At 32.9% G+C, this 26,037-nt stretch overlaps 3 protein-coding genes across 3 annotated transcripts; 2 read left to right on the forward strand and 1 right to left on the reverse strand.

The window, feature by feature from the left end:
* Positions 1-3,443: 3,443 nt before the first annotated feature.
* Positions 3,444-5,553, forward strand: EAF01_009680 (uncharacterized protein; the record flags this gene model as incomplete). Its single annotated transcript, XM_038917936.1, has 2 exons — positions 3,444-3,971; positions 4,021-5,553. The coding sequence occupies 2 exons, from the start codon at positions 3,444-3,446 to the stop codon at positions 5,551-5,553; spliced, it is 2,061 nt and encodes a 686-aa protein (XP_038766745.1).
* A 1,267-nt stretch (positions 5,554-6,820) lies between these two features.
* EAF01_009681 (uncharacterized protein) lies at positions 6,821-8,320 on the forward strand (the record flags this gene model as incomplete). Its single annotated transcript, XM_038917937.1, has 4 exons — positions 6,821-6,919; positions 7,113-7,408; positions 7,519-7,839; positions 7,921-8,320. 4 exons carry the CDS (start codon positions 6,821-6,823, stop codon positions 8,318-8,320), a joined length of 1,116 nt encoding a protein of 371 aa, XP_038766746.1.
* A 4,808-nt stretch (positions 8,321-13,128) lies between these two features.
* EAF01_009682 (uncharacterized protein) lies at positions 13,129-16,200 on the reverse strand (the record flags this gene model as incomplete). Its single annotated transcript, XM_038917938.1, has 4 exons — positions 13,129-13,548; positions 13,782-15,621; positions 15,682-16,019; positions 16,129-16,200. The coding sequence occupies 4 exons, from the start codon at positions 16,198-16,200 to the stop codon at positions 13,129-13,131; spliced, it is 2,670 nt and encodes an 889-aa protein (XP_038766747.1).
* Positions 16,201-26,037: the final 9,837 nt, after the last annotated feature.

The following is a 26,037-nucleotide window of genomic DNA, read 5'->3' on the forward strand; positions in this document are numbered from 1 at the left end:
CGTTATCTAGGATAGAGAGGAGGAAGTATGTATGTATGTATGTATGTATGTATGTATATATGTATGTATATATATATATATATGAAGAGACGAAAAAACTAAGGAAAGATTTTCTTGAAAAAACCTATTAATCTTTACTACATTCGAATCAGAATATTATTTTCTACTTTTTTTCGAAGTCGCCGAATTGATACTTATTTGGGTTGGGGAGATATTATTGTTGGTGTTGAGGAGGGGGGTTTAGTATACTTATATTAGAATCATTAATATCAATATTATTAATAACAAGCTTACTATATCGAATATAATTAATAAAAGAGGTTAAATTATAAATTCCTATAATGATCCGGGCTTTTCAGTACTTGGAGGCCTTATGGGGGGGTTTCAATTATAAAGAAGAAGGTTTTTGAGCATAGGAAAATAAAGGATGAAAATTCTTCAAAAGGCTTTGCTTTTTTCAAGAAATATTTTATAAGAAATATATTAATATAATATTTGATATTCTACTAATATACTTATAATTACTCTATATAATAAAGAGAAAAGTCAGACCTTTTGAAAAACATTTATAATATATTGATTTAAATGTATGGCATTTTATATTAGTATATAATATTATTACGAAATATCGATTTCGATATTACCTTGTATAGTAGATAATATACCATTGATTATAATTAAAGAAATAATAATCCTTCAATATAAAGTGTATATTACTAAAGTAATAGTATTTCAATATTATTATATTTACTATTTCGATCTTATTCAATCATTTAGCCTTATGATATAATCTTGTTCTTTATATCAATAAAATAATCTAATAGATTCTAATATATTGTATTCTATATTAATAAAATAATTCGGTGGGAGGAAAGGGAATGGGAGATATTAGGTTTTAAAAAGAAATTATATATTATTGATATACTATAAGAGAAGGTGGATATAAGGCTTATAAGTAATAGATTAGGGATTATAACAGGATTCCCAAAGGACTCGAAATACCAGAGGGTAAAGACAACCCTTCGAAAGGGATACAACATTATAATTAACCATAGCTTTTATAATATTTTGAAAAAGTTGAATAAAAAGAAGGGGATTATTATAATAAAATAAAAAATATAAAGTTTTTATAGGTATATCAAAGGATTTAATAAAAAAAAGGTTTTTGAATATAATAAATCTACAATATAAACAATTCAAAGGATTTGAAAGAATTACTTGGAAGATTGTTTATAGATTTTAATAAAAAAGTTCAAAAAGGAATAAGTTTTTATTTCCTTTTCCCATCTACCTTATTCAATTAGAACCATATACAGGTATATCGTATAATCTTAGTATAGCTATATAGACCAAATCGATTATGAATTTACTATTATTACTACTATATATATGAATAGAGCTTGGTGAAGATGTAGGTTCATAATTCGGGATGGTAAAATAGGAGGTATTGTTTTATTTGTATGAGTGTGAGGATGAGTGTGTGAGTGAGTAATCTTAATATATAGAGTAGTTCCTTACCATGTGAATAATGATTTACGGGATTTACAGGATTTACAGGATTTACAGAGACACGATTTACATAGGGACAATAGTAATGATACTAAACATCCCGCTTTGGATGAAGGGTTGGGTGGTTGGAGTGTACTCTGTAGATATCTACTCGTAAGTATTTCCACTTCCACTTCCACTTCCACTCACAGAACCCATCACAACATCCATACCATCAATACTAACCATATCAACCATACTAACAACCATATCAACCATACTAGCCAAATACTACCCATAAACACTCATCAACCTCCAACACACCCTGCATGAAGACTACCGCCCGTGCTCCACCACTCATCCGCATCCATCAACCATCACGCAACATCCATCAATCAAAATCGATTTCCTCTCTTCCTCATTCAAAGATGGAAAGGCTTCAAAAGCAAGTATAGTGGATTGACGGCACCAAAGACTAATAAGGATTTCATATCCTTTCTCTCCCTAGATACTTTACTCTTTTCGGATGAAGGTGGGAGTTCTAGTTCATCAAGGGAAAGAAAAGGAATTTTCGCATGGTTTGTTTACTATTCAAGGTCCTCGAGTAGGTAAAGCTATATGTACATATCACCCGAAGATTAGGGTGTTTCGGTTGTTGATGGATTGATTGATTCAATGAGATTATTATTAAGTTATCACTGGGGGTTTAGCTTTTTTTCTTCTTCTTCTTCTGCTTCTTCTTGAGGAAATTATGATTCTCCCTTTTGGGGATTTCCACTTTTGACATGTACCTAGGTATCTATCTAACTGTGTTCGTCTCAAGTAGTCGGAATGTTGAATTCCAGATGATGGACGATGTATGTATGAATGAATGAATAGATGAATGAATAGATGAATGTGTATGTATATGGGTGTATGGGTGTATGGATGTATAGAGGTATGGGTGTATAGATATATGAATGATATATAGATATGTGTATGATACCTCAATAATTCAACCCCTCTAGACTTGAGCACTCGAGCTTCAAGTCTCGTGGGGTAAAATTATTGTGCATTGCAGGTGCAGACAACAACTCATACCTCTCTAGGTCCATAGCTTAAGCAAACTATTCACATTATCCTTACTATCCTTACTATTTCGTGCAGTCGCTTCTCGAGTAGGTTGGTACAATATCTTCTTCCTTGTTTTCGACACTGAATGAAATTTCACAAACGATACCACCAAGAAACTGCTACTCGAATAAACGCTGGGAGATGCTGGGTCAGATACTGCGAGATACTGCAAGTTACTGCGAGTTACTGCGGGTTATTGAAAGATATTCGTATCATTACCAATCTTTTCAATCCACCTCCCTCCAAGCTTCAATGCTTCAATGCTTCAATGCTTCAATGCTCCATACAGCCGCCTCAACAGGGATGAAAACGATCATTCTATTCAACCTTACCATTGTGGGTTTGGCTTGAATTCTTTAGTTCTATTCTTGAATCGATCTCCCCGTCCTTTCAATTTTCCTTCTTGTCATTTATCTTGTTTCATGGTCACTCCTTGTCAGTAGCTTACTTCTGTCGCAGAATATATGATACGTGTGATGCGCCCTGGATCGATAATGTTCCCTGGGTAGAGGGACCCATTGACCCGTTCCATTGAATAGTACGGAGTTGTTTAAGAGAGACCGCGAGAGGGATATATATATGTATATTTTCACATATATACTCGACTGTCGTACATTCAACCCTGAGGAGCGAGGATGAAATTTTAACATCGGATTCGACTGGGGAATCTGAGACTTTTCAATCTTCTCGTCGTTCGGAACTTGCGAATATGCCTAGGAGTCGTTCCACATCTATCAAACAATCCACTGTCACAATAGATTTATCCTTAATCCTCGACCCACTTATGAATACAATACAGGCAGACTGAAGGACCCGTTCTAATATCCGACTCTCTCAGTAAAATGAGTAAATTTACAAAGTCCCCAACCTGGAAGGCGGAAACTTCAGGTCGAGCAAATACCGCTTCGACCATTCGTGGAAAGATTTCTGCTCCCATTCCAATCCAGGACGACGACGAATTTCCCATTCGCTCTCCAGGGACTGGTATAGCAACGCCTCTTGGATCTCTTAATTCTGATGGAATCGACAAAGTTATGAGGGGGTCCGCCATTTCTGGCCGAGATAGTGCTCTGGCCCATGGAGACATTGGGACTGGTAGTTACATCGAACCACCCAGGCGAATGGGAACCACCCCTTTACCATCCGATCGGCCATCATATAATGCCCCCTCACGTAGGACAGAAGATTATAGCATTCCAAGGAGCTCATCGCCTGTTGGCAGACCATCAGGGTCAACACTCTCGAAGCCTGCGCGAAAGAAGTCGACTTTCAAAGGAGTCTTGGGAAAATTATTTGGCAAGAAAAAGAAGGATGCTACAAATAAGAAGCAGAGCGTGGGTGCTCTGCAGAGTGAACAGCATCACCGCAGTGTGAGTAGAGGCATGTTGCGTTACGTTACTATTGTCTAATAATTTGTAGGACCCATCTGCGCTCAGGCGAAGTCCACTGAATACCGCGACCTCCCCCAAACGATCTACTTCCATGCCGATCAACGAGTTTAATCGAGCCCTCCGATCGCATTCTCCTTTTGCAGACACCAGCTTAAAGGAACAGATGAATACAGAGCGGGACCCAAATCGCATATCCACACAAACACAAAGTACAACGACAAGAACAAGGGTCACAACGGGTAGACTATATACTCCAGATAAAACACCAGGATATATGAATTGGACGGGACTTTCACCACGACCTGCAAGCGCGCAAGCTAAAAGCAGTAAAGCTCCCTCTGACGAGGCGGTTCCTGGTTCAATTGGCATGGCAGTTACAATTAGCAGTCACCCAAATAGGCGTTCAAGGTCTCTTGGTCAATTGCGTGAAGCTGCAAGAATTGCGGGAGGAATCGATAGGCGTCGGAGCGATGAGATTCGTTATTGGAGAGCAAGCTACGATCCGGGGCCATTATCTCCATTGTCATCAGACAAAGCGGAAGTGGAGGAGCCTAGGTCAATAAACGATCCAGAAAGTCCACGAGTGATAGATTCTCAAGATCAACCACAACCTTTCAATTTTGGTCATTTGAGTGGATTAAGTGGCATGAAGATCACCCAGGCTGCTGACTTGGCAACAAGAGTTGACCGTATTGAGTCTAGATTGGTCGAAATGGAGAAGACGGTATTTCAGATTCATCGGCGAATAAACGAAAACGGAGACAACGTTGCACTTCAACATCCCCCCAAAGGAGGCAAGAGAAATCGCAGCTCTTCGGCTCGTCGTCCTCCAACTGATAATTCAGAAACAACTTTACCAGGCTTGCCCCGGCATCGACATTGGCACGAATTCGGAGCTCAAAACCGACTCTCGAATAATAATCCTCACCGCCCAACATCATCGTCTCATAATTCTTATCACCCTGATTTTGATGATACAATGCAAGCTCCATATGCTACAACGACAGATGAACGTGTGCACTTAACCAGCTCCCATACCACTGGTCGACCTCTTTCGACCTCGACTACCATTCGAGGTCTTCCATCTAACTCTCCTACCACCCAAAAAGATGCCCATTTAACGATGGAGCACTACAACAATTTAACAAACATGTTTTTAGCGGAACAATCAGCTCGCGAACAACTCGAAAGTATCGTTCTTACTTTACAACGACAAATTGCCTCTTATCCCTCGATAGCATCCACATCATATCCCACCCCTGACTCTGCTACTGGAGGTGGCCCTATTCTTGATACCACATCATCGTCCAAAGGAACATCTGAAGGCTTCGTCGTGGATAGTGATGATGATGATGTATACGCAGCAGGTTCCGAAGTTTTTCAAACCCCTAAAGAAGAATTAGGAGGTCAAAACTTTGGAGATGAAGTTTTTGGGACTGGAAAGGGTTGCGGAAGTGGCAGTTCAAGACTGACCCTTGACACTGGAAATAGTGACGCAAGGACGTTGAGTTTAAGCCAGATCACGATGGGGAAGGGTGTTCAACCTAGTTTGAACTTTTAAAGTCTAGCCATCCAAGAAAGGAGGGTTGCAGAAATAACTGGACGAGTTTTATATATCTCAGTTGCATCATCGCGTATGGATCCCCATCATTTTGTTTGCCTCGTTTGATTTTGACTTTCAAGATGATACCATGAACATCTGTTTATTTTTCTATTTTTTCTTCATATCCCATTCTCCTGCATTTTCATTTTTGTATTATATTATACGTAACCTGATTTCGAGCATGTCTTGCCTTTGCCTTTTATCTACACATCTTGAATCTCGTGGTCATTCCATCATGGAAAGTTTGATATTTTTTTTTTGTCAAATCTCGTTTGTTATTTTTCTTCCAAATGTATTTATAAAGGGGTTTTGAATGGAGTTTGGGTTGGATGACTGAATGGAATTGGAAATTTCCACTATTGTGGACAGAGGAAGGAGGGGAATGGGTGTCCCGATTAATTCGAGGTCGGCTTCTCCTTGTTATGTTCGTATTATTGTATATTTAGTGGTAGAATTAGGAGATGTGAATAGGGGGAAAATGTGGGATTAGAAGTGTGGGTGAAAAAGATTTTTGAGCATTTATATTTACAAAGCGAGTAGCTAGTTTGACTTGACGGGGATTTTGAATAAAAAGTATCAGGACCTAAATACCCAAATACATACATGGATTATCTCATCTCGAAGTATTCGATTACTATATATTTTATATATTAGATTGGTGACATTGAACATGTGGTAGATTGAATCAGGAGTTGTATATCTGATTATTCTTTTGACTAATTATTGGAAACTGAATGATGGTATGTGAATCGATTAGATTGATGAATAGACTAAGTTACTCGAGTAATAATAATAATAATAACAACATTGAAGATTGATGATCAAAGCTTGGGATTAGTTGATGATCAAGAATATAAAGAATGTATTAATATCTAACTATAGAATAAACACTAGCACTAGCATTTCTTTATAAGTAAATACCTAGGTATAGGTAGGCTTGACTATTCTCCAGAGTAGGTAGGCTCGTAGGCTGACCTCAGGAGCTTCGCGTAGTATCTTCAATAAGTAATAAACAAGCTTTCCCCGCCTCCGCGGGGGTTAGTTAGCGTCTTTTCCCATCCCTGCTGAACCGAGGCCGAGGCCGAGGCAAACTTGTCGGACCTCGTTCTTGTGTTTTAAATACAAGTGACGGTCTGCAGGTGTTGCACTGCATTTCCTTCCACAATTTCTCTTTGAAAAGAAGCGTGTATTGCCATCGGAAAGGAAAAGCGATTGTGTATTCACAATGGCAGGTCCCGTGAGACAACCCATTGATCTCCAAGCGCTGGAAAAGTATATCGAGAAGCATGTTCCTGAAATTCAGACGCCGATTGAGATTAAACAAGTATGTATGGTATTTGATGTTTTAGCTCAGTCCTTGTTATAACTTCTTAGTTCTTATTCCTTACTTCTTACTTCTTACTTCTCACTCCTCACTCCTCACTCCTCACTCCTCACTACTCACTACTCACTACTCACTCCTCACTCCTCAGTATTTGATACTCAATACTCAATGCTAATCCAACCAACCACCACAGTTCGGCTTCGGTCAATCAAACCCCACCTACCAACTCCTCTCCCCCAACGGCCACAAATACGTGATGCGCAAAAAGCCCCCCGGAAAACTCGTCTCGAAAACGGCGCATCAGGTGGAGCGCGAATATCGCGTCATTCACGCGTTGGGAAAGACGGATGTGCCGGTCCCGAAAACTTATGGGTTGTGTGCGGATGAGGGGGTGGTAGGGACGCCGTTTTATATTATGGAGTTTTTGGATGGGAGAATTATAGAGGATCCGGGGATGCCGGGGGTGGGGGAGGAGGAGAGGAGGGAGATGTACGTTTTTCTTTCTTTCTTTCTTTCTTTTTTTTGTTTTCTTCGGGCTGTGTTTTATGGGAGAGGAATGTGGGAGAGGGATATAGATATACTAATACCCTCTGAAATAGGTGGCACGACGCCATCCGCACACTCGCCAAACTCCACCGCGTCGACATATCTGCCGCCGACCTCACAAGTTTCGGCAAAGCAAACGGCTTCTACGATCGCCAAATCAAAACCTTTGGGACAATCAGCGCAGCGCAAGCTTCGACGGTAGATATCGAGACTCGGGAACCGGTGGGCCAGATCCCACATATCGAGGAGATTCTGGGGTTCTTCAAAGATAAGAGATACCAGCCGAAAGATCGAGGGACGCTCGTCCATGGAGATTATAAAATTGATAATTTGGTCTTTCATAAGACCGAACCGAGGGTCATTGGGATTTTGGAGTATGTGTTTTTTTTGTTTTTGTGATATCCTGAATGAAACGAACTGAAAGGAAAAATATCAAGACTAACACCCCCCTTCAGCTGGGAAATGTCCACCATCGGGCATCCCCTCTCCGATCTCGTCAACCTCCTCTCCCCCCACATCGTGCGCCCCGAAAAAAAATTCGCCTCCCTCCCCCAATTTCGCGAAGACAATATTCCCGGTCTCCCCTCGCAATCTGAACTTCTCTCCTGGTATAGGGAAACCGCGGGCTGGGATCCAGAACCTGATTTGGCGTGGGGGGTGGCGTTTGGTTTCTTTAGGAATACGTGTATTTATCAGGGGATTGCGGCGAGGTGGGCGGTGAGACAGGCGAGTAGTGCGCTGGCGGAAGTGCATGCGAAGGCGAGGTGGCCGATGGGTGAGTTGTGTTGGAAGTTTGTGGGGAGGGCAAGGGGGGAAAGGGAGGGGGGAAGTGAGGGGGTGAAGGCGAAGTTGTAGGGGGGAAATAGGGGGGAGGTTCATGGTAATATAGAATAGAATTGACTGAGTGTATGGTATGGGAAGTATAATGTTCATTTTTTGGGATCATATATTTCCTATAGATTGTATGAGCGATCTTCTGTTTTATTATATTATTTAAGAAATTAAGATGGCTTCTCTCTCTTTGTGACTTCTGATACCAAAATTCTAAGAAGCAGGAAGGAAGGGGGAGGGGGAGAGGGAGAGGGTTTATGATAATGCAGAATGAAACTAACTAAGTAGATGATATAATAACGTCGTTCATCAGCAGATAAACCATATCACCTTATAGGCCATTTCATTTTACATATAAAATTTATCTATATATAATCATGTAAAGATACCCCTACGGTAAGGCAGCGATATACTAACTACAGGATTTGGTATACTGGGAGGAGTTGGATAGAGACAGAGACAGATACCAGAAGCAGGGGATCGCAGGGGTTGCAAGGGGGTAAACGGGAAGATTACAGAGGTTCTACAATACAATGGGATTTTACGATAACAGACTCAGAGATTATTTGAAGGGGAGTGGGTTTCTTTTGGTTTTTTTTTATATCTATTTTATATAATTAGCATTATATAAATGCATCGTATAGTCAGTATAGCTTAGCTATAGATAGACTGAATCGATTAAGAATGTATTACTACTATAATCATATATTTTCTTTATTAACTTATAGAATTCTATAAAATTTGAGATATAGATCTTAATTATATTAGTACTATAATAATTTAATCTTTTATTGAAACCTTTAATTATTATTGAAATTGTAAAAGAAAAAGAGTTTTTATAATATTAAATATAACAGTTTCGAATTAGAATGAATTATTTTAGAAAAAAACTAGATACTATAAATATTTTATTTTTATTATATGGATTTTTTATGATTTCTTTTTTTTAATAATAATAATTAATTATTTAAATATAAATATTAAAAAAGCTCGATTTTAATACGTTTTAAAGTAGTCTGTCTATATAGTAATATAGTCTATATGCTAATGAATTATGTTATAGGAATATTAAATAGAAATTTTCATGATTATATAACATAGTTTATCAGTGGATTAGTTATATCAGTGGATCAGCCACTTTTACTTCGAATTATCACTTTAAAGCTATACTATTCAACAATAATTAAATTAATTAATTAAAATTATTAAGAATCTAATAATTTAAAATCTATTATATTATTTTAATAGATTCTTATATTATAACCTATCTTTTCATATTTATTATAATATTAATTAGAAAATACTTCCCCATTAGAATTTCCTTTTTTTTGATATTTATTATATCGAATTTGAATATCAATTTTTTATTAAGATAATATATTAAGAGCCTTTTATTCAATAAACACTCCTTCTTAATATAATTGAGTTTTTTTGTGTATTAATATTTGCTTAATATTTTATTTACTATTTAAAGTATATAATTCTTTATATTTAAAAGTGTGTTTTTATAAACTAATCTTTTTATACCTTTAGTTAAAATTAATATAGTTTTAAATATAAGTATAAAGAAACTTACTTAATAATAAATTATTCAAGATTTAATTAATATTGATTAAGAAAGAGCTTTAATTAGGTTATAAAGGGTTTAAGAGATTTATTAATTTAGATTGAAAGAGGGGAGGTGTTACGGGAGCTGCCTCTAGGGTCACGTGGAAGTGTCTAGAGATCTCTCGAGGTGGTTTAGACTAAACTTCAAGTAGGAATTCAATAAGGTTGTAACTGGTTGCAATTCTCGTAACTATAGTAATGAAACTAGTGATTGTTCTTGAGCACGAAGCTCTACATTGTAATGAAACCCATTCCCTATATAGACCTTCATATTGAAGTCGACCGACAAATCGATTGGCAAGTCGATCGATAAGTCGATCGGCTTTTGATCATATAACACTTGTCCTGTGATTCCTATTGTCCTATTTTGTCTTTTTATCCTGAAACTTAATCCCCTGGGACATTACTAATCCTAATGAAGCCTTCTTACTTATTATGTTCTGTCTTTCCTAAGACCTACTATCCTGGGAACTATGTTCTAGGTTTCTAGGGTATCCTATAACTAATATTATATATATGCCTAAAACATCTCTTAAGTGCCTAATGTCCCTTGGTATATTGTAGCTGAATCATTAAGGCCTATAATACTATTATAGCCTATAAGTCAGTGATTCTACAGCCTGTTACTAATCCGTTGTAATACTTTTCTTGTTACAGAAAACTCTATGTTTTATATACCGATCATAAAAAGCTTTACTTTAGTATAATAGTAATTTAATTTCATCTAATCGAGCGACTTTATTACTTATTCAGAGTATAAAAGATAGATATAATCCTTGAGATTATATCTTAGACTAATCTAGTCTATTATAACTTATTCTTATTATATTCTATTTAAAGTAATTAAGTAATATAGTTATTCTTTATAATATCTCTTTTATTATATTATTTAAAATTTTGAAATAGATTTTCTTTATAATTATTAATATTGAAATCTCAAGAGAGAAAGAGGGAAAAGAAAAGTAAAGTTATAGAAAGAAAGATTTTTATTAGGAATTAGGAGGAGGTTTATAGTAATATAGAATGAAACTAATTAAGTAGATAATATAATATAGTTTATTATTATGTAGACTATATTATTATAAAGACTACTTTATTTTCTATAAAAAATTCGTTTATGTATAATTGTATACTTTCTTTATTAATTAATAGAATTTTCTAAAAACTTTTTATATAAGATCTAATATTTCAATCATTTTCAAAATCTAATTCTTTTTTTAAAATTCTAATTACTATTAAAGTTTTAAAGAAAAAGAGTTTTTATAATATAAAGAATAATAATTTCAAGCTAAAATAAACTATTTCAAAACAATCTAAATATTATAAATATTCTATTTTTATTATAATTTTTTATAATTTCCTTTTCAAAAATAATAATTAACTATAAAGATATAAATATTAAAAAAACCTTGATTTTGATATATTTTCGAAGTAGTTCACATGATGATATGACCTATATACTAATGAACTACGTTAGTATGAGAATGTTAAACAGTTCACGTTTCTAAATAATTAAGTTCTGTTTTATTATATTATTTCAGAATTCTAAATAAACTCTTTCTCTTTTATTATTAAAACTAAAACTTTAAGATAGAAAAGAAGGAGAGAAAGTAAAAATGAAATTATTAAAAAAGAGATATATATATATAAACATATAATAAAAAAAGAAAAGAGAAAAAAAGAAGAAAAAGGAAAGATAGTAAAGTTATAAGAAGATATTTATAGGAGTCTATAGAAAGATATATATATAAAAGAAAAAGAGATTGTACAAGTTAAGTGAATATATAATATCAATTCTTTTTCTCTTTCTCTATTTCTATCAATAAATACTAGAATCTTAAAAATCAAACTTTACTTTCTTACTTTTCCTTTTTATAACTCGAGATTATCTAGGATTATTAATGTATGAGTAGGTAATTACTTACTTACTTACTTACTCATCTATTTATAATAATGAAATCATTAGAATCTCAAGACTAATATATAAGACTACAATAAGTCATTAGAAAGTCTAGTAAATAAAAGTATAGCGAATAAAGATCTATTGAATAAAAGTCTAATAAAAAAAGTCTAATAAATATGTTACGAGAGCTGCCTCTAGGATCACGTGAAAGTATCTAGAGATTTCTCGAAGTGGTTTAGACTAAACTTCAAGTAGGAATTCAATAAGATTATAACTAATTACAATTCTCATAATTATAGTAATAAAACCAATGATTATTCTTGAGCACAAAGCTCTATATCCTAATGAAATTCATTTGTTATATAGACCTTCGTCATTTGGAGCCTCTAGGATCCGTATGCTCCTGGAGCCCGTAGCTCCCTAAGGCTCCCTCATATGACACGCGAATGTGTCATGTGATGTCTGTCGTAACAAAATGAAAGCGAAAGAAAATAGAAAGAAAAACTATCAATATAATTAAGGATTTCTTTAAAGTTTTGAGTTCTTTTATACATATATATATATAAAGTAAAGAGGAAGATGTGAGATGGAGATATAAGATGAAGGATATAAGATACTTTTTTTTTTGAATCGGAGTAGATTGGATTAGATTAGATTAGATTAGATTATATTACACTTATATCTACAAGCAAATACCCTCCCTCAAACTTCCAATCCCCATCAAACACAAGAATCAAATCTTCATTCCAGATCTCATATCACATTATTCCAGAAACCACATCTCATCTCATTACCTCGCATCACATCACATCAAATTTACTTCTCCTTACTAACCCCCTAAACTCCACACTACCATTCTCCCTCAAAGCTCAAAGCTCAAAGCTATCATCCTCAAAGCTATCCTCTCATTCATCACCCACACCCCAAAACTCGTCCTCCCTCCATGATTGAAAGTTAAGTTATATTTTCAATTTCCATTTCCATTGCTATGTATTACGCTAAGCTGAACTAATGAGCTAAGCTATACTCATGATCTCCTATGATATGATATGATGGCATGATGTAATATCCCCTTCCCTTCCCTCTCCCCCCCCATTCCCGTGTTCCATTGCTATCGCTTGAAGATAGAAAGAAAAAAGGAAAGATAGAAAAAAGAAAAAAGCAAATCCCCTATGTAAGATTCTAATGAATCACCCCTTTACGCCCCGCGTAATCTATCAACCCAGACCAGAGTCGACCAAACCAGACCACACCAAACCGAATAACCTCAAACCCCGCATTCCCACCCCCGCCCCCCATATCCCCCCTCTATCCCCCAACCCTAAAGCCTCTTCCAAAGCACATCCTTCTCAAAGATTCTCACCCCCGGAATATCATGAAACATCAAACCATCCAAACTCTGCACCTTCAATCCTCTACTCAATCCCTCCCCTCCCAAAAACATCCTCTCACTCTCACTCTCACTCTCACTATCACTACCCACGCCCTTCAAACCCTCTTTATACATTTCCACAAAACTCATAACCTCTCGCTTGACCTTCTTCTTAATGCGCTCAATCTTACTCACACTTCCTTTGAAAGCTAGATACTCGAGTTTACATTCTGGGTTATGAGCTACGCTATCCATGGTGAATTTTCGTAGTTCATTGCGAACTAACATGCATGTATCTTCTGAGCGGAATTCGATTGCGTGGAGAGCGCGAAGGGAAGGAAGGGCGGAAAGGTTTTGATTGATTATGTGCTGGTTTGGTGTTAGTAATTTGGAAACTTTGGATGTGTTGGATGAAATGGATGATTGACATGTGCAAGAATGAAAATAGATGATCAACATATGTAACTAGACAAATTGCCAGATCTAGCACCCATGAACATTTTCCAGCAAAACGAAAGTGCTAGAATGAGAAGAAGAGGGGAGGGGTATTTGAACATTCAAACACCACGAGAACAATGAAAAAAGAAGATCAAATAACATACCAAAATATTGACATCAAAAGAGGCCGCCAATTCTTCCAAATTCTTCCCCTTCCTACAAAGTAAAATTGCCGTCTTAGCATCCAAATCCCACGCAAAAGGACTTTGTTGATGAGGGATCCCCTCCTGATGCAAGGACAAAACCTTCAAATGTTGAGCATGTTTCCTCAGAACCAATTCTCTAATTTGTTCAATCGTGACGATAATTTTAGACTCAGTATCGACTTTCGTTCTATTAGATCGTTCGAGCAAACAAAGTTCGGTGATTTTGGTAAGTTGACCAGCAGCTTCGAGGAAATGTACTGTGACCGTATCGGTGTAGATTTCATGAAGTGGGAGAGGAGCGACTTTATTTTCACGTGCTATCATATGCCAAAATGCTGTTTGAGATCCAACGCTAAGTAGAGTGATGCTTTTTAAAACTCTAATATCGATAGCTTTTGAGATGACGGGATTTTTCATGGGGATCTGATAGAGTGACAAATCCTCGAGGGCAAGACCACGACTATTTCGAACGTAATCTTTCATCTCCTTATCGAAATTGACAATAGGAGCTTCAATTTCCTTTACATCTTTCTTGCTACTTGTGTCGACTGCCTTGAGAGATTGTTCAACTTTCTCAGCAGATTCATCTCCCAAGTCGGAATTCGTCTCGGGTTCAGTAGTAACATCCTCAGCAGTTTCAGAGTCTATCGTAAGCTCTTTTGAATCAGGTTCCTCTATATCGATATCGTCTGGATCTATAATCTCTTTGGACTTAGGTGCTTGTGTTGGCGTTCTAGATTCGTCAAATAGACTAGGTTGATCATCAGATTCGGTGTCATCTGTGGCTTCTTCCTCTTCAGGAGTAGTCGTAGCTGATGAATCAGTACTCTCCAAATTGGCATCCTTTTCAACATGTTCATTTGTAGTAACGGCCGGTGTATTGCTACTTTCCGCATTGTTGCTTTCCACATTACTGGCTTCCGACTTATCAGAAGATTCAATTCCATTTTTCAAGCCGTTAATGTAAGCCTGTGTACTCTTTTTAATCAATTTCTCGACAAGTTGCTCTCTTTCCACGTCTGAAATTGTTAATTCAGCCATAAATTTTGCCAATTTTTGCATCAATTTTACAAAGGCAGCCAAGGAAGCAGACTTTTCCTTCTTTCCCTCGACTTCAATCTCTGAATCATCTTCCTTTTGACTGGTTTCCGCATTGCCTTTCGTACTTGAATCAATACCAAAGATCTTTCCTAACGCTGCTTCCTGTGCTTTCTTTTCCTCTGTGACCGTAGTTCCTTTCAATGGATCAGATGCAAGCGAAAAGGGATTGGGAACTGATGTCAATTGACCAAATTCATCCTCGGTTTCAGTTTCATCATCATCTTCGACAGGAACTGACACGAGCGGTTTTTTAGATCTGGCAGCAAAGACCTCCGAAAATGACAACTTGAGGGAATTGAGAGATGTTGATGAGTTCCGTAAACATCCTCCAATTTCAGCTAGATCATCCAAGTTATCCATATCAAGAATTGCCAGACTTTGTAAGTTTTTGAAGCCTGAAAATATTGGAGATTTTCCATTGACGATCGCAGTATGACCTTTTCCACCATTTTGTTTAGATTTATTCGCCGTGTAAGATGGATATGGATGGGATGTGATATCGTAAACAGCAGAATCAGTCTGGGTGGTTTGAAAAACTGGAATGACAACAGGCGTTGAAACGTTGTAGGTCAAAGATGGATTCGCATTGGTGACGGAGGGCTGTACAGCTGGCATTCGAATATGTAAATGTTGTAGAGAGCTGATATGATGTAATTCTTTAAATACCTGCCCACTCAACTGCACACGAAGGTCCCATCTAAGATTCATATATTAGTAAGTGCACAATATTACCAAGAGAATAAACCAATCGACCTACTTGAATGCCTCAAGAGCTTTAGCTTTCCTCAAAGTCAAGAGTAGGAGCGTGTTCATGAATTTTCCACAACTAGTATCATATAGATACGAACGATATGCTAATTGCCCCTTCAAACTCCCATTCAAAGGTTCCAAGATAATGTGTCTCAAATATTTCGAGTAATCATAGTCGCTCGTAACAAATGTGTCCAATCCAGATGCAAGGCTATCGATGATTGAGTCATCTGAATCATCGAGATCTGGAAAGACAATATGAAAAGTTCGATATAGCTCTTCGGCGGCTAGGTCGCGGAAATGCTTTGAGACGACCGACAACTGAAGTAAATCTGGGGTATCCAACTAGGACAGATGTGTTAGTATTGTCGCATGAAGCATCACACATTGAAATGTATCAAGTATACAAATGAATACAAAGAGCTCAAAGTAGAGAATGAGTTGAAGAACTTACATGTACCAAGATTCCTGATTGAACCTCTGAAGGTAGACGTAGAATACCGGTATTTTGCACCTCTTCCGACATTTTCTGCGCTTCCGAAGAAGATATTGATATGATTCAATTCAAGAAGGGGAGATAAATCTCATCAAGAGAGAGTAACAGTTGAATCTTGCCAGTCGCAGTCGCAGTCGTTGTCGCAGTCGCAGTCGCAGTTGCAATACCAATACTCCAAGAATGCCCTTCCTTATCCCTATCCTTCCTTGATCTTATCTGTAATATTCTCCTCCGTATCAATATTCGAAATGCGATGATCCCTCAAATAAGATAAATCTACCTTCCAAGTATCAAAGATCTAATTCATAAATTGTTGTGGTGATATTTTAAAGAATTCTTTCTCGCAGTAGATAATATTTCCGTGGTAAAGTTTTTAATGGGTAGAATCAAACGATACCTAGGTACTTTTCGTTCATATGTACTGGTGTACTACAAGGCTGAGATAATCGATTGCTTAGTGAATGCGGGGTTATTATTGTAGGGATTTGCCCTGCTTACTAGTGAATTGCGGGGAGCAATGGCACGGGATTTCCACACAGAGATAAAGTTCTTTTTTTTTTTTTTTCAAAATCATTAATAAAACATTTCCTCTTACTCTGAATGATTTAATAAGTACATTAAAAAACAACATTGTTTCTAAAATTCCCTTAATATATGAATCAAAATCTAACATATTTATTCTAAATTAAAACGAGTTAACGTAGTTTATCAGTGGGTCGGCTATATCAGTGGATCGGCCACTTTTACCTCGAATTGTTACTTTAAAGCTATATTATTCAACAACAATTAAATCAATTAATTAAAACTATTAAGAGTTTAATAATCTAGAATCTATTACATTATTTTGATAGGTTTTTGTATTATAATCTATCTTTCTGTATTTACTACAATATTAATTAGAAAATACTTCCCTATTAGAATTTCCCCCTTTTTAATACTTATTACATTGAATCTGAATATCAATCTTTTATTAAGATAATATATCAAAAGCCTTTTATTCAGTAAACACTCTTTTTTAATATAATTAAGTTTTTTTCACATATCAATACTTACTTAATACTTCATTTGCTACTTGAAGTATATAATTCTTTATATTTAAAAGTGTGTTTTTATAAGCTAATCTTTCTATACTCTTAATTAGAATTAATACAATCTCAAATATAAATATAAAGAAACTTACTTGATGACAAGTTATTCAAGATTTAATTAATATTAATTAAGAAAGAACTTCAATTGAATTACAAAGGGTTTGAGAGATCCATTAATTTAGATCGAAAGAGAAAGGAGTAAATATACGAATTCGAATATCTAATTTCGAGAGTACAGCTTTAGGATTAAATAGAATTAAACTTATTCTTCGGAATTCTGATTTCATATTCTGAAAGATAATTGATTCCTTATATACAGCTTTAAAAGCTATAAAGAATTCAATCTTCGAAATATAATTAATATATACTTTGATAAATCCATTAATTTAATTATTATATAAACATTTTAGATTGTTAAAACAACTAATATCAAATGGTTAAATTAAATAACTTGAATATAATAATAAATATAAACATATAATATCATTCTCTTTATAATATACTTGAAAAGCTATTGATTCATAATTTTCATGCCTATTCAGCACCAAACATTCGATATTTACCCTTTTTTTAATTCTTAATATACTTATTAAAGTATTTCAATCATTCTAAATCCGTTTTATTATTTATTCACTCATTAAATATAGATTTAATAACTTATTCCACAGAAAAATCGATTTCAATATACCAATTGGAAAAATGAACCTGTCCCTAAACCATTAGAAATAGGGGAATAATTTTGCCCTCTCCATTTCCACATATTATTACTATAGCCCATTCTCGATTACTTGGCTATATAGATTTACTTCTGCCACATCTTTCAGTATTAGTAATAACTATTGCTACACATATAATTCCCATTATAAAGCCTGTTTCATCAAAATTATAGAAATCTCTGTCCAAAATGCTATATTTCGCTTATATATTCGCAACTAATTGAAACCATTCTTCAATAAACTTGAAATCCTTACAAAAAGCTCTTTGAAAATCATAAACACAACTAAAACATATCTTTAATTCGATTCGACACTTTACAAATTAATATATCTAAAACTTCCTAATGTATTTTGCACCCTTCAATTCGAGAATATAATTCGTTATATCTTCTATATTCTTAAATTTAAATAAAAAATCTTTTAAATCTATATCAAGAATATATTGAATAAATACCTCCTCTTTTAATTCAATTAAATTATAACTTTTTAATCAATTCTTAATTATATTAGGTTTATCTCGAATTTTATTACCCAATATAATTTAAAAATATATATAAAGCTAAGCTACCTTTTAAATTGATAATTTTTTATTTAATTCAATAGCTTGAATAGTTAAGATTATATATACTTCTTTAGAATGAATTTTTATAATTAATTATAAAGAAAACATATATTAAATATAAAATAATAATTTGAGGTAAAAGTGGTCGATTCATTGATATAACCGACCCACTAATAAACTACGTTATTCAAAACTTTATAAATACATAATATATTTTTAATATATTTAATCTATTTGATTTAAAATAATAAAATTTCAAAGAAAACATCAATTCTAACATTTTTAATATCTAAATTCTTTAGTTTAAAATACAAGGGCCTGTTTTCAATAAATACTAAGTTCGTATACTTATAAAAAGAATATTAATAAAAAGATCTTATTCTTATTTAGTAATTAAATAATAAATTAATAAATTAATATTTCTTATCTATTTTACTTTTAGTATATTAAAATGCGAATAAAATGTTATTTTTATATATAATATAAAGTTTAAAAGTAAAGAATATATTATAATATTAATTTATATAAGGCGATGATTTTAAGATATTCTTACTTATAAAAAGTCGACATTCATTAGAAACAGGCCCTCGTATAATTAAATACTTTTTAAAAAAAAAATCATTAATAAAATACTTCCTCTATTAGTGTTATCATGAGAATAATAAAGTTAATATAGTACTATGGTTTATACTATTATAATATTACTTGAGGTTCTAAAAGCTAAGACTACGAAACATATTACTATGATATCGAAAGGCGCTAGTACTAACGCTAGCACGGTTCCATGACCCCTACCCCGACACTCTCTTATTCTAAATAATTTAACGTGTATGTATGTTTTTTGACATTAGTATTATTTCTAAAGTTTCCTTAATAAATAATTTAAAACTTAATATATTTATTCTTAATTAAATCTAATTATTTAAAACTCTATTCCTTAGACTATTAACTTGTAACACCTCAAGTAGTTCGTACATTATAATAATCATTGATAAATAAATGAGTAATAAAAGCCTCTATAATAAACTTAAAGATTAAAATTTATTAAAATAATAATAATAAATATATTAAATATATTTCTATATCTTTTTTATTAATAAAAACATTATTAAATGATTTAAAAATGCTATTATATCTCACCTCTTATAATAAAAATTCTCATATAATAATTCTCAGATTTCTAATGTTCTAATTGATTATAGGTTCCTATTCAAGCGAGATATTCTCTATTAATAATCTAAAGAATAATTCCTCTTCAATCTCTCTTATAACGAATAATACATGACATTATAATTACTCATTAAGTCGAATACCCTACTTTCGGGCCACCCCCCTTTTGAATTACTTTTTACACCAAAATTAGAATTTTTAACTCTTTTATTTATAGATAGAATTTATTGAAAATCTGTATATATATAATTCAAATAGTTTTAAATCAAATCTGAAATTTTTAGATTTTTAGAATTTTTCTATATTGAAATCTGGAGCTTTAAAATATCGATTTTTAAATTTATATGAGAATTATATATAAATTTGAAACTTTTATAAAATCTTTAATAACTTTTTAATAAAAATTACTAAAAATAAACTAAAAAGCTTTATTATAAATTTATAATATATTTATTTTGAAAAAATGAGAAAAAATAGAAAACTTCTTATAAATAGATATTTAAAAGAATACCCTTAAAATTACAGGGATTATTTATACTACTTTAAACTCATTATATACTATATCTTTATATTTGTTAATTTTCTTGAATTTTTTTGAATTTCTATATAGATTTAAACTCAAAACTTTCGAAAAGATATATATTTTTCTTTTAATAATTGTTATTAAAAAGTTATTAAAGATTTTATAAAAGTTTCAAATTTATATGTGATTCTCATATAAATTAAAAAATCGATATTTTAAAGCTCTAGATCTCAATACAGAAAAATCCTAAAAATCTAAAATTTTCAAATTAGATTCAAAACAATCTGAATTATATATATATAAAATTTCAATAAATTCTATTGATAAATAAGAAAGTTAAAAATTCCATTTTTTGAGATTTTTAGTAGTAAAAAGTGGCCCAAAACAGGGGTGGCCCGAAAGTAGGGTATCCGACTTACGCATACCTTAGTTCAAGACTGTGACACTTTGCCGTAGAAGAACTGCGAGAGCAGGGTACAATTTATCCTTAGAATCTACAACTACAGAATCGAGAGCAAAGCGCTCATGGAGCGCACCTATATACTAGCTATGTGCACGTGAGCGATCGCAGTTGCGATTGGGGCCGATCCGTGACAAAGACTAGCTTAAACTAAGCGATTGTTATTATATAAGAAATAAAGAGATTCCTTAAGGATCTCTTTTCTCTTTAGCTTTCTTATTCTAATTATTTAATCTTTATTAATATTCTTTAGTATATAATCGTAACATCTCTACTAGTAGGTGTATAGACTCATAGAATAATATAATAGGAAAGTACAATTTCATACTTAAATTTATTAACTTTAAAATTCAATTAAAATTTAATAACGTAACGTATGGGGAACTCGGACATATGGGGAACTCGGACACTTTTTCAATTATTCTACACGCGATCTTGTTCTACGAGCCACACAATCCTCCAATTCCAATTCCGAATCACTTGAACTATTCTCTAGCTCTTCTTCTTCAATCTCTTCTTCTGATTCTTCAATTGGGCGTTTGCGTGGCCGTCCTCGTGGCTTTTTCTCCTTCGGTTTTTCCTCCGCCTCACGTACCATTTTCAATACTTCCTTAGTACTAAAGACAAATTGACCTTGTAATTTGACTCTTTTGCCTTTAGTTCTTTTCTTTCGAGTCTCAATTACCTCCTGAGCATCAGAGAGCTGTTTCCGAAGTAGGGCTATCTCAGCATTTTGAGATTCTACAAGCCTAGTCATTCTCTTGGCATATCGACGAGTTGGCGATGCAGGAGAACCACTGCTTGCTAGAGCTGTATTAAAGATCTGATTTGCTTGCCTTAGTTCTGTTCCATCTGGAGGAGAACTCCTGAGTATAGACAAGTCTAGGTCTTGATTGGGGGTTCTCATTTGTGGAGTAGAAGGTTGCTGGGAGGAGTTAAATGGTAATGAATCGAGTACTTTTCGTGGGGCAAAAGGTACTAAACCAGCTCCTCTCCAGCCAGCTTTAATATTAGAAGAATTCAATGCTTTTTTTCTAATATTTTGAAAGAGTTCTACCCATTCAGCTCTTTGGATTCGCTTTACACCAGCTCGAGAATATCGATCGACCTCTAAAGCATGATATCGTTTCATTGGCCCATACACCGCAATATCAAGTGGCTGAAGCAAGTGAGAGCAATGAGGAGGTAATATAAGTAAATCAATATCATTATCTATACAGAAAGCAATAAAGCTACCTGTAATATGGCTTGAATGGCCATCCATGATCAAAAGTCGAGGTCGGTCACCTGACACTTTCTTGGATTCTGGTTCGAAAACCCTTTTTAACCATTCTAATCCATGGCTATTTGAGGTCCATCCATTTGTACTAGTAGAGAACTGCCAGCTTTGAGGTGTGTCCTTTGGAATCCATGCAGAATTCGTATTCTGAGCCTTGAAAATGACCATAGGTGATAGAGCATTTCCAGCTGCATTGACACATTCAAATGCAGTTATCCATTCTTGCTTGCCAGCTGTAACTTTCCAATTCGATTTCTGAGTAGAATCGACTATAATGCGCGTACTTTGAGTACTTCCAACTCCAAATCCGGTTTCATCCATATTATACATATCATCTAATTCATACTTTCGCTTAATGAGACGCGTGCGAAACGTGTCAAACCAAGCCTGAATATTCTCCGGAGTTGCTTCTTTAGTCCGATTAGACTCTAATTGACATGAATAGTATGTTTTAAGTTCTGGATGTCGTTTTTGGAATCTATAGATCCATTCGTGGCCTATAGGTGGAATTTCTGTCGAGGTAGGATTTCGAGATGATGCGACCCGAACGCGTCGAAGACGAATTTCGTCGGCCATTTCCTTCACCAACATAGGTGTAGCAGGGAATCCAGTGATGGTAAGTTGTGAAATCCATTGTACAAGAGTATTTTCTTCTGCGTTTGAAAGAATTTGAGCCATTTCGTGGGTTTGGGAACGTGTTTTCTTCCCAGCCAGCCTATCAGCTAGGGTAGACTTAGGGACTTCAAAATGCTCTGCAGCCTTTCTAATTGATTTAAATTCTTTCAATTGAAGTGAAATTATAGCCTTTTGAAGCTTCTCTTCAATTTGAGCAGATGTAGAAGGTGATTGGGTATGCATAATAAAAGTTATTGCGGTTTCAAGTTGGTGATGGGCTAAAAGTGTCCGAGTTCCCCATATGTCCGAGTTCCCCATACGTTACGTTATATAATTCGATATTAGTTAGATTAATATATTGTATTTTTCAAATATAAAAAAATACGGTAAAAACTCCGAATGTTATCATTCTATATATTGATATCTCAAATGTTAGATTTATAACTAAAGTGATTTCAATTAGTATTTTGTAATGCTTATTAATCTTTCAATCTAATATACAACCTTTTAGGAATTAATGAAATAAAAAGAAAAGAGATAAAATTATCAATTAGAATTCAAGAAATTCAATAAAATAGATTATCTTGGAATATCTTTAAAATTAAAATTAAAATTTAATTTAATAGTTTTCCAATTGATTTTGTTATAATAATCAAGCTTTATTGTTAACCTCCTTATTATTGAAATACTACTAAATTGAATTTTAATTTCAATTTTGAAGATAATTTAAAATAATTTATTTTATTGAATTTTTTGAATTCTAATTAACAATTTTATATCTTTTATTTTTATTTTATTAATTCCTAAAAGATTATGTATTAGATTCGAAATTTGTTAGTTTATAAATTTAGTAATGGTATAACGAAATAATGTAGTTTATAAAGCTTATTATATATACATCTACGAGCTTAGATCGTACTAAGCTACACCTTCTGACTATATAAGCTCTAATATTAGATATAACTATAGTTATTATTAATAATATAAGTACTATAATAATTATCCTTATGAGGGTATTAATTACAATTAATCTCTAATTTATTTATAACTGATTACTATTCTTATTCTTATTATTCAATTATAATAGTATAAATATCTATAGCGCAGAAGCTGTGAGAGTCGTTATATTAAATCTGCTAATAATAAAAGGATTCTTTATTATAGTTCAATTTAATATTTTTAATGAGTAAGTATAATTCAAATATAAAATCTATGAAACATTTAAAATAATGTTTTATTAATTTAAAGTTAATAGTATATTAAAGAAAATAATCTTTAGTAAAGAAGTATATAATATAATAATAAATAATATTAAATCTAGATTATTATAAAATATAATATAATCTTTAATTGAAGGTAAAAATAATAATAATTTAAATCGTATTTATATAGATATTATAAAAACCCCGAAAAATTTAAATATATCTATAAATATTGTATAACGTGATTCATCACCGAGTAGATTATATTACCGGATGAATCACTTTCACCTCAAATATTCATGTTTCAATTCAACATGTATTTTATCAATCAATTATTATACAATCGAATAATAATAAAGCTTGAATACTCTTAATTATCAAGGCTATTCGAAAAGACAAAAAACTCAGTATTCAACGATCTACTAAACTATATAATATACCATATACAATACTACACTATAGAATAAATGGTTTTACTTTTTGTATTAAATCTCTATCAAATAATAATAATTTTTCGAAATTAAAAGAGGAGATTATTATTTAATATATAATTAATATGAATATAAGAGGTTTTATATTTAAATATAAAGGGGTGGAAAATATAATAAATTATATTCTTAAATTAAAAGGAATAAAAAGAGTTGGAAAATAATAAGCAAATTAATTTATAAAACGTAATAAAAAGTTAAGGATATATTTTACTTATATTTATAACTTTCAAAAAGCTTTTTATAAAGATTCTAAGCTTATTGGAGATTAGTTTCAACTTATATTGAATATATAAAACAAATTTGATATTCTCGATTATAATTTATAGAATTTTGACGAAATAGACTTTATAATGGGAATTATAAATACTAATATGATTGTTATTAGCTCTAAGAGATCCAATAGGAGTAAAACTATACAACTAGGCAATCGAGAATGGACAATAGCGATTATATATGACAATAGTAAGGGGAATACTATACCTTCATTTCTGATAGTTCAAGGACAGATGCATCTTTTCAATTAGTATACGGAAATCGATCTTCCTATAGATTGGGCTATTAAACCTACTTTTAATGGATAGACGAACAATAAGACAGGGTTAGAATAGTTAAAACACTTCGATAAATATATAAGAAATCGAACTAAGGGCAAATATAGAATGCTAGTATTGAATAGATATGAAAGTTATAAATCAATACTATTCCAGAACTATTATAAAGAGAATGATATTAAATATATATATTTACTATTACATTCAAGTTATTTAATTCAGCCTTTTGATATTGAATGTTTTAATACTTTAAAATGAGAATATAGTATTCAAATTGAGGGGTTTATAAGAGTATATATCAATTATATCTCAAAGATCGAATTCTTTATAGCTTTTAAAGTTGTATATCAATGGTCAATTACGAATCAGAATATAAAAGTTGGGTTTCAAGAAACAGAATTAGTTTCATTTGATTCTAAAGCAGTGCTTTCCAAATTAGATATTCGAATCCATACACCTACTCTTTCTCCTTTCAATTTAAATCTCTGGGTCTCTCAAACTCCTTATAATCCTATAGAAGCTCTTTCTCAATCAATATTAGTTAAATCTCAAATAACTCGTTATCAATTAAGTTCTCCTATATCTTTATTTAAAACTATACTAACTCTAGCTAAGGATACAAAAAGACTAGTATATAAGAATATACTTTTAAATATAAAAAACTATACACTTTGAAAAGCTAATAAAGCATTAAGTCAATATCAATACACAAAAAAGACACAAATACATTAAAGAGAAATACTTACTAAATAGAAGGCTATGAATATATTATCTTAATAAGAAGTTGATATTCAGATTCGATGTGATAAGTATCAAAATAGGGGGAATTCTAATAGGGAAGTATCTTCTAATTGATATTGTAGTAATTGTGAAAAGACAGATTATAATATAAGAACTTATCAAATTGATATAATAGATCCTAGATTGTTAGATTCTTAATAGCTTTAATTAATTGAATTAATGGTTATTGAATAATATGAATTTGAATGTGTCAATTAAGGTGAAAGTGATTTATTCGGTGATATGATCCACTTGGTGATGAATCACGTTATATATAAGAACAAACTAATAAATAAAGATCGATTAAACCCCGGAAGATCAAAGTAAACATTTATTTATTAGTAGTAGGAATTGCTGTATTGATAATAAGTTGCCTAAATGCCTATATATTAAAAAAAATTAATAAGATTATTTTTAATTTAAAAGACAT

Source organism: Botrytis porri (genome assembly GCF_014898465.1).
Source record: "Botrytis porri strain MUCL 3234 chromosome Unknown BPOR_014, whole genome shotgun sequence".
NCBI classification, from domain to species: Eukaryota; Fungi; Ascomycota; class Leotiomycetes; order Helotiales; family Sclerotiniaceae; genus Botrytis; species Botrytis porri.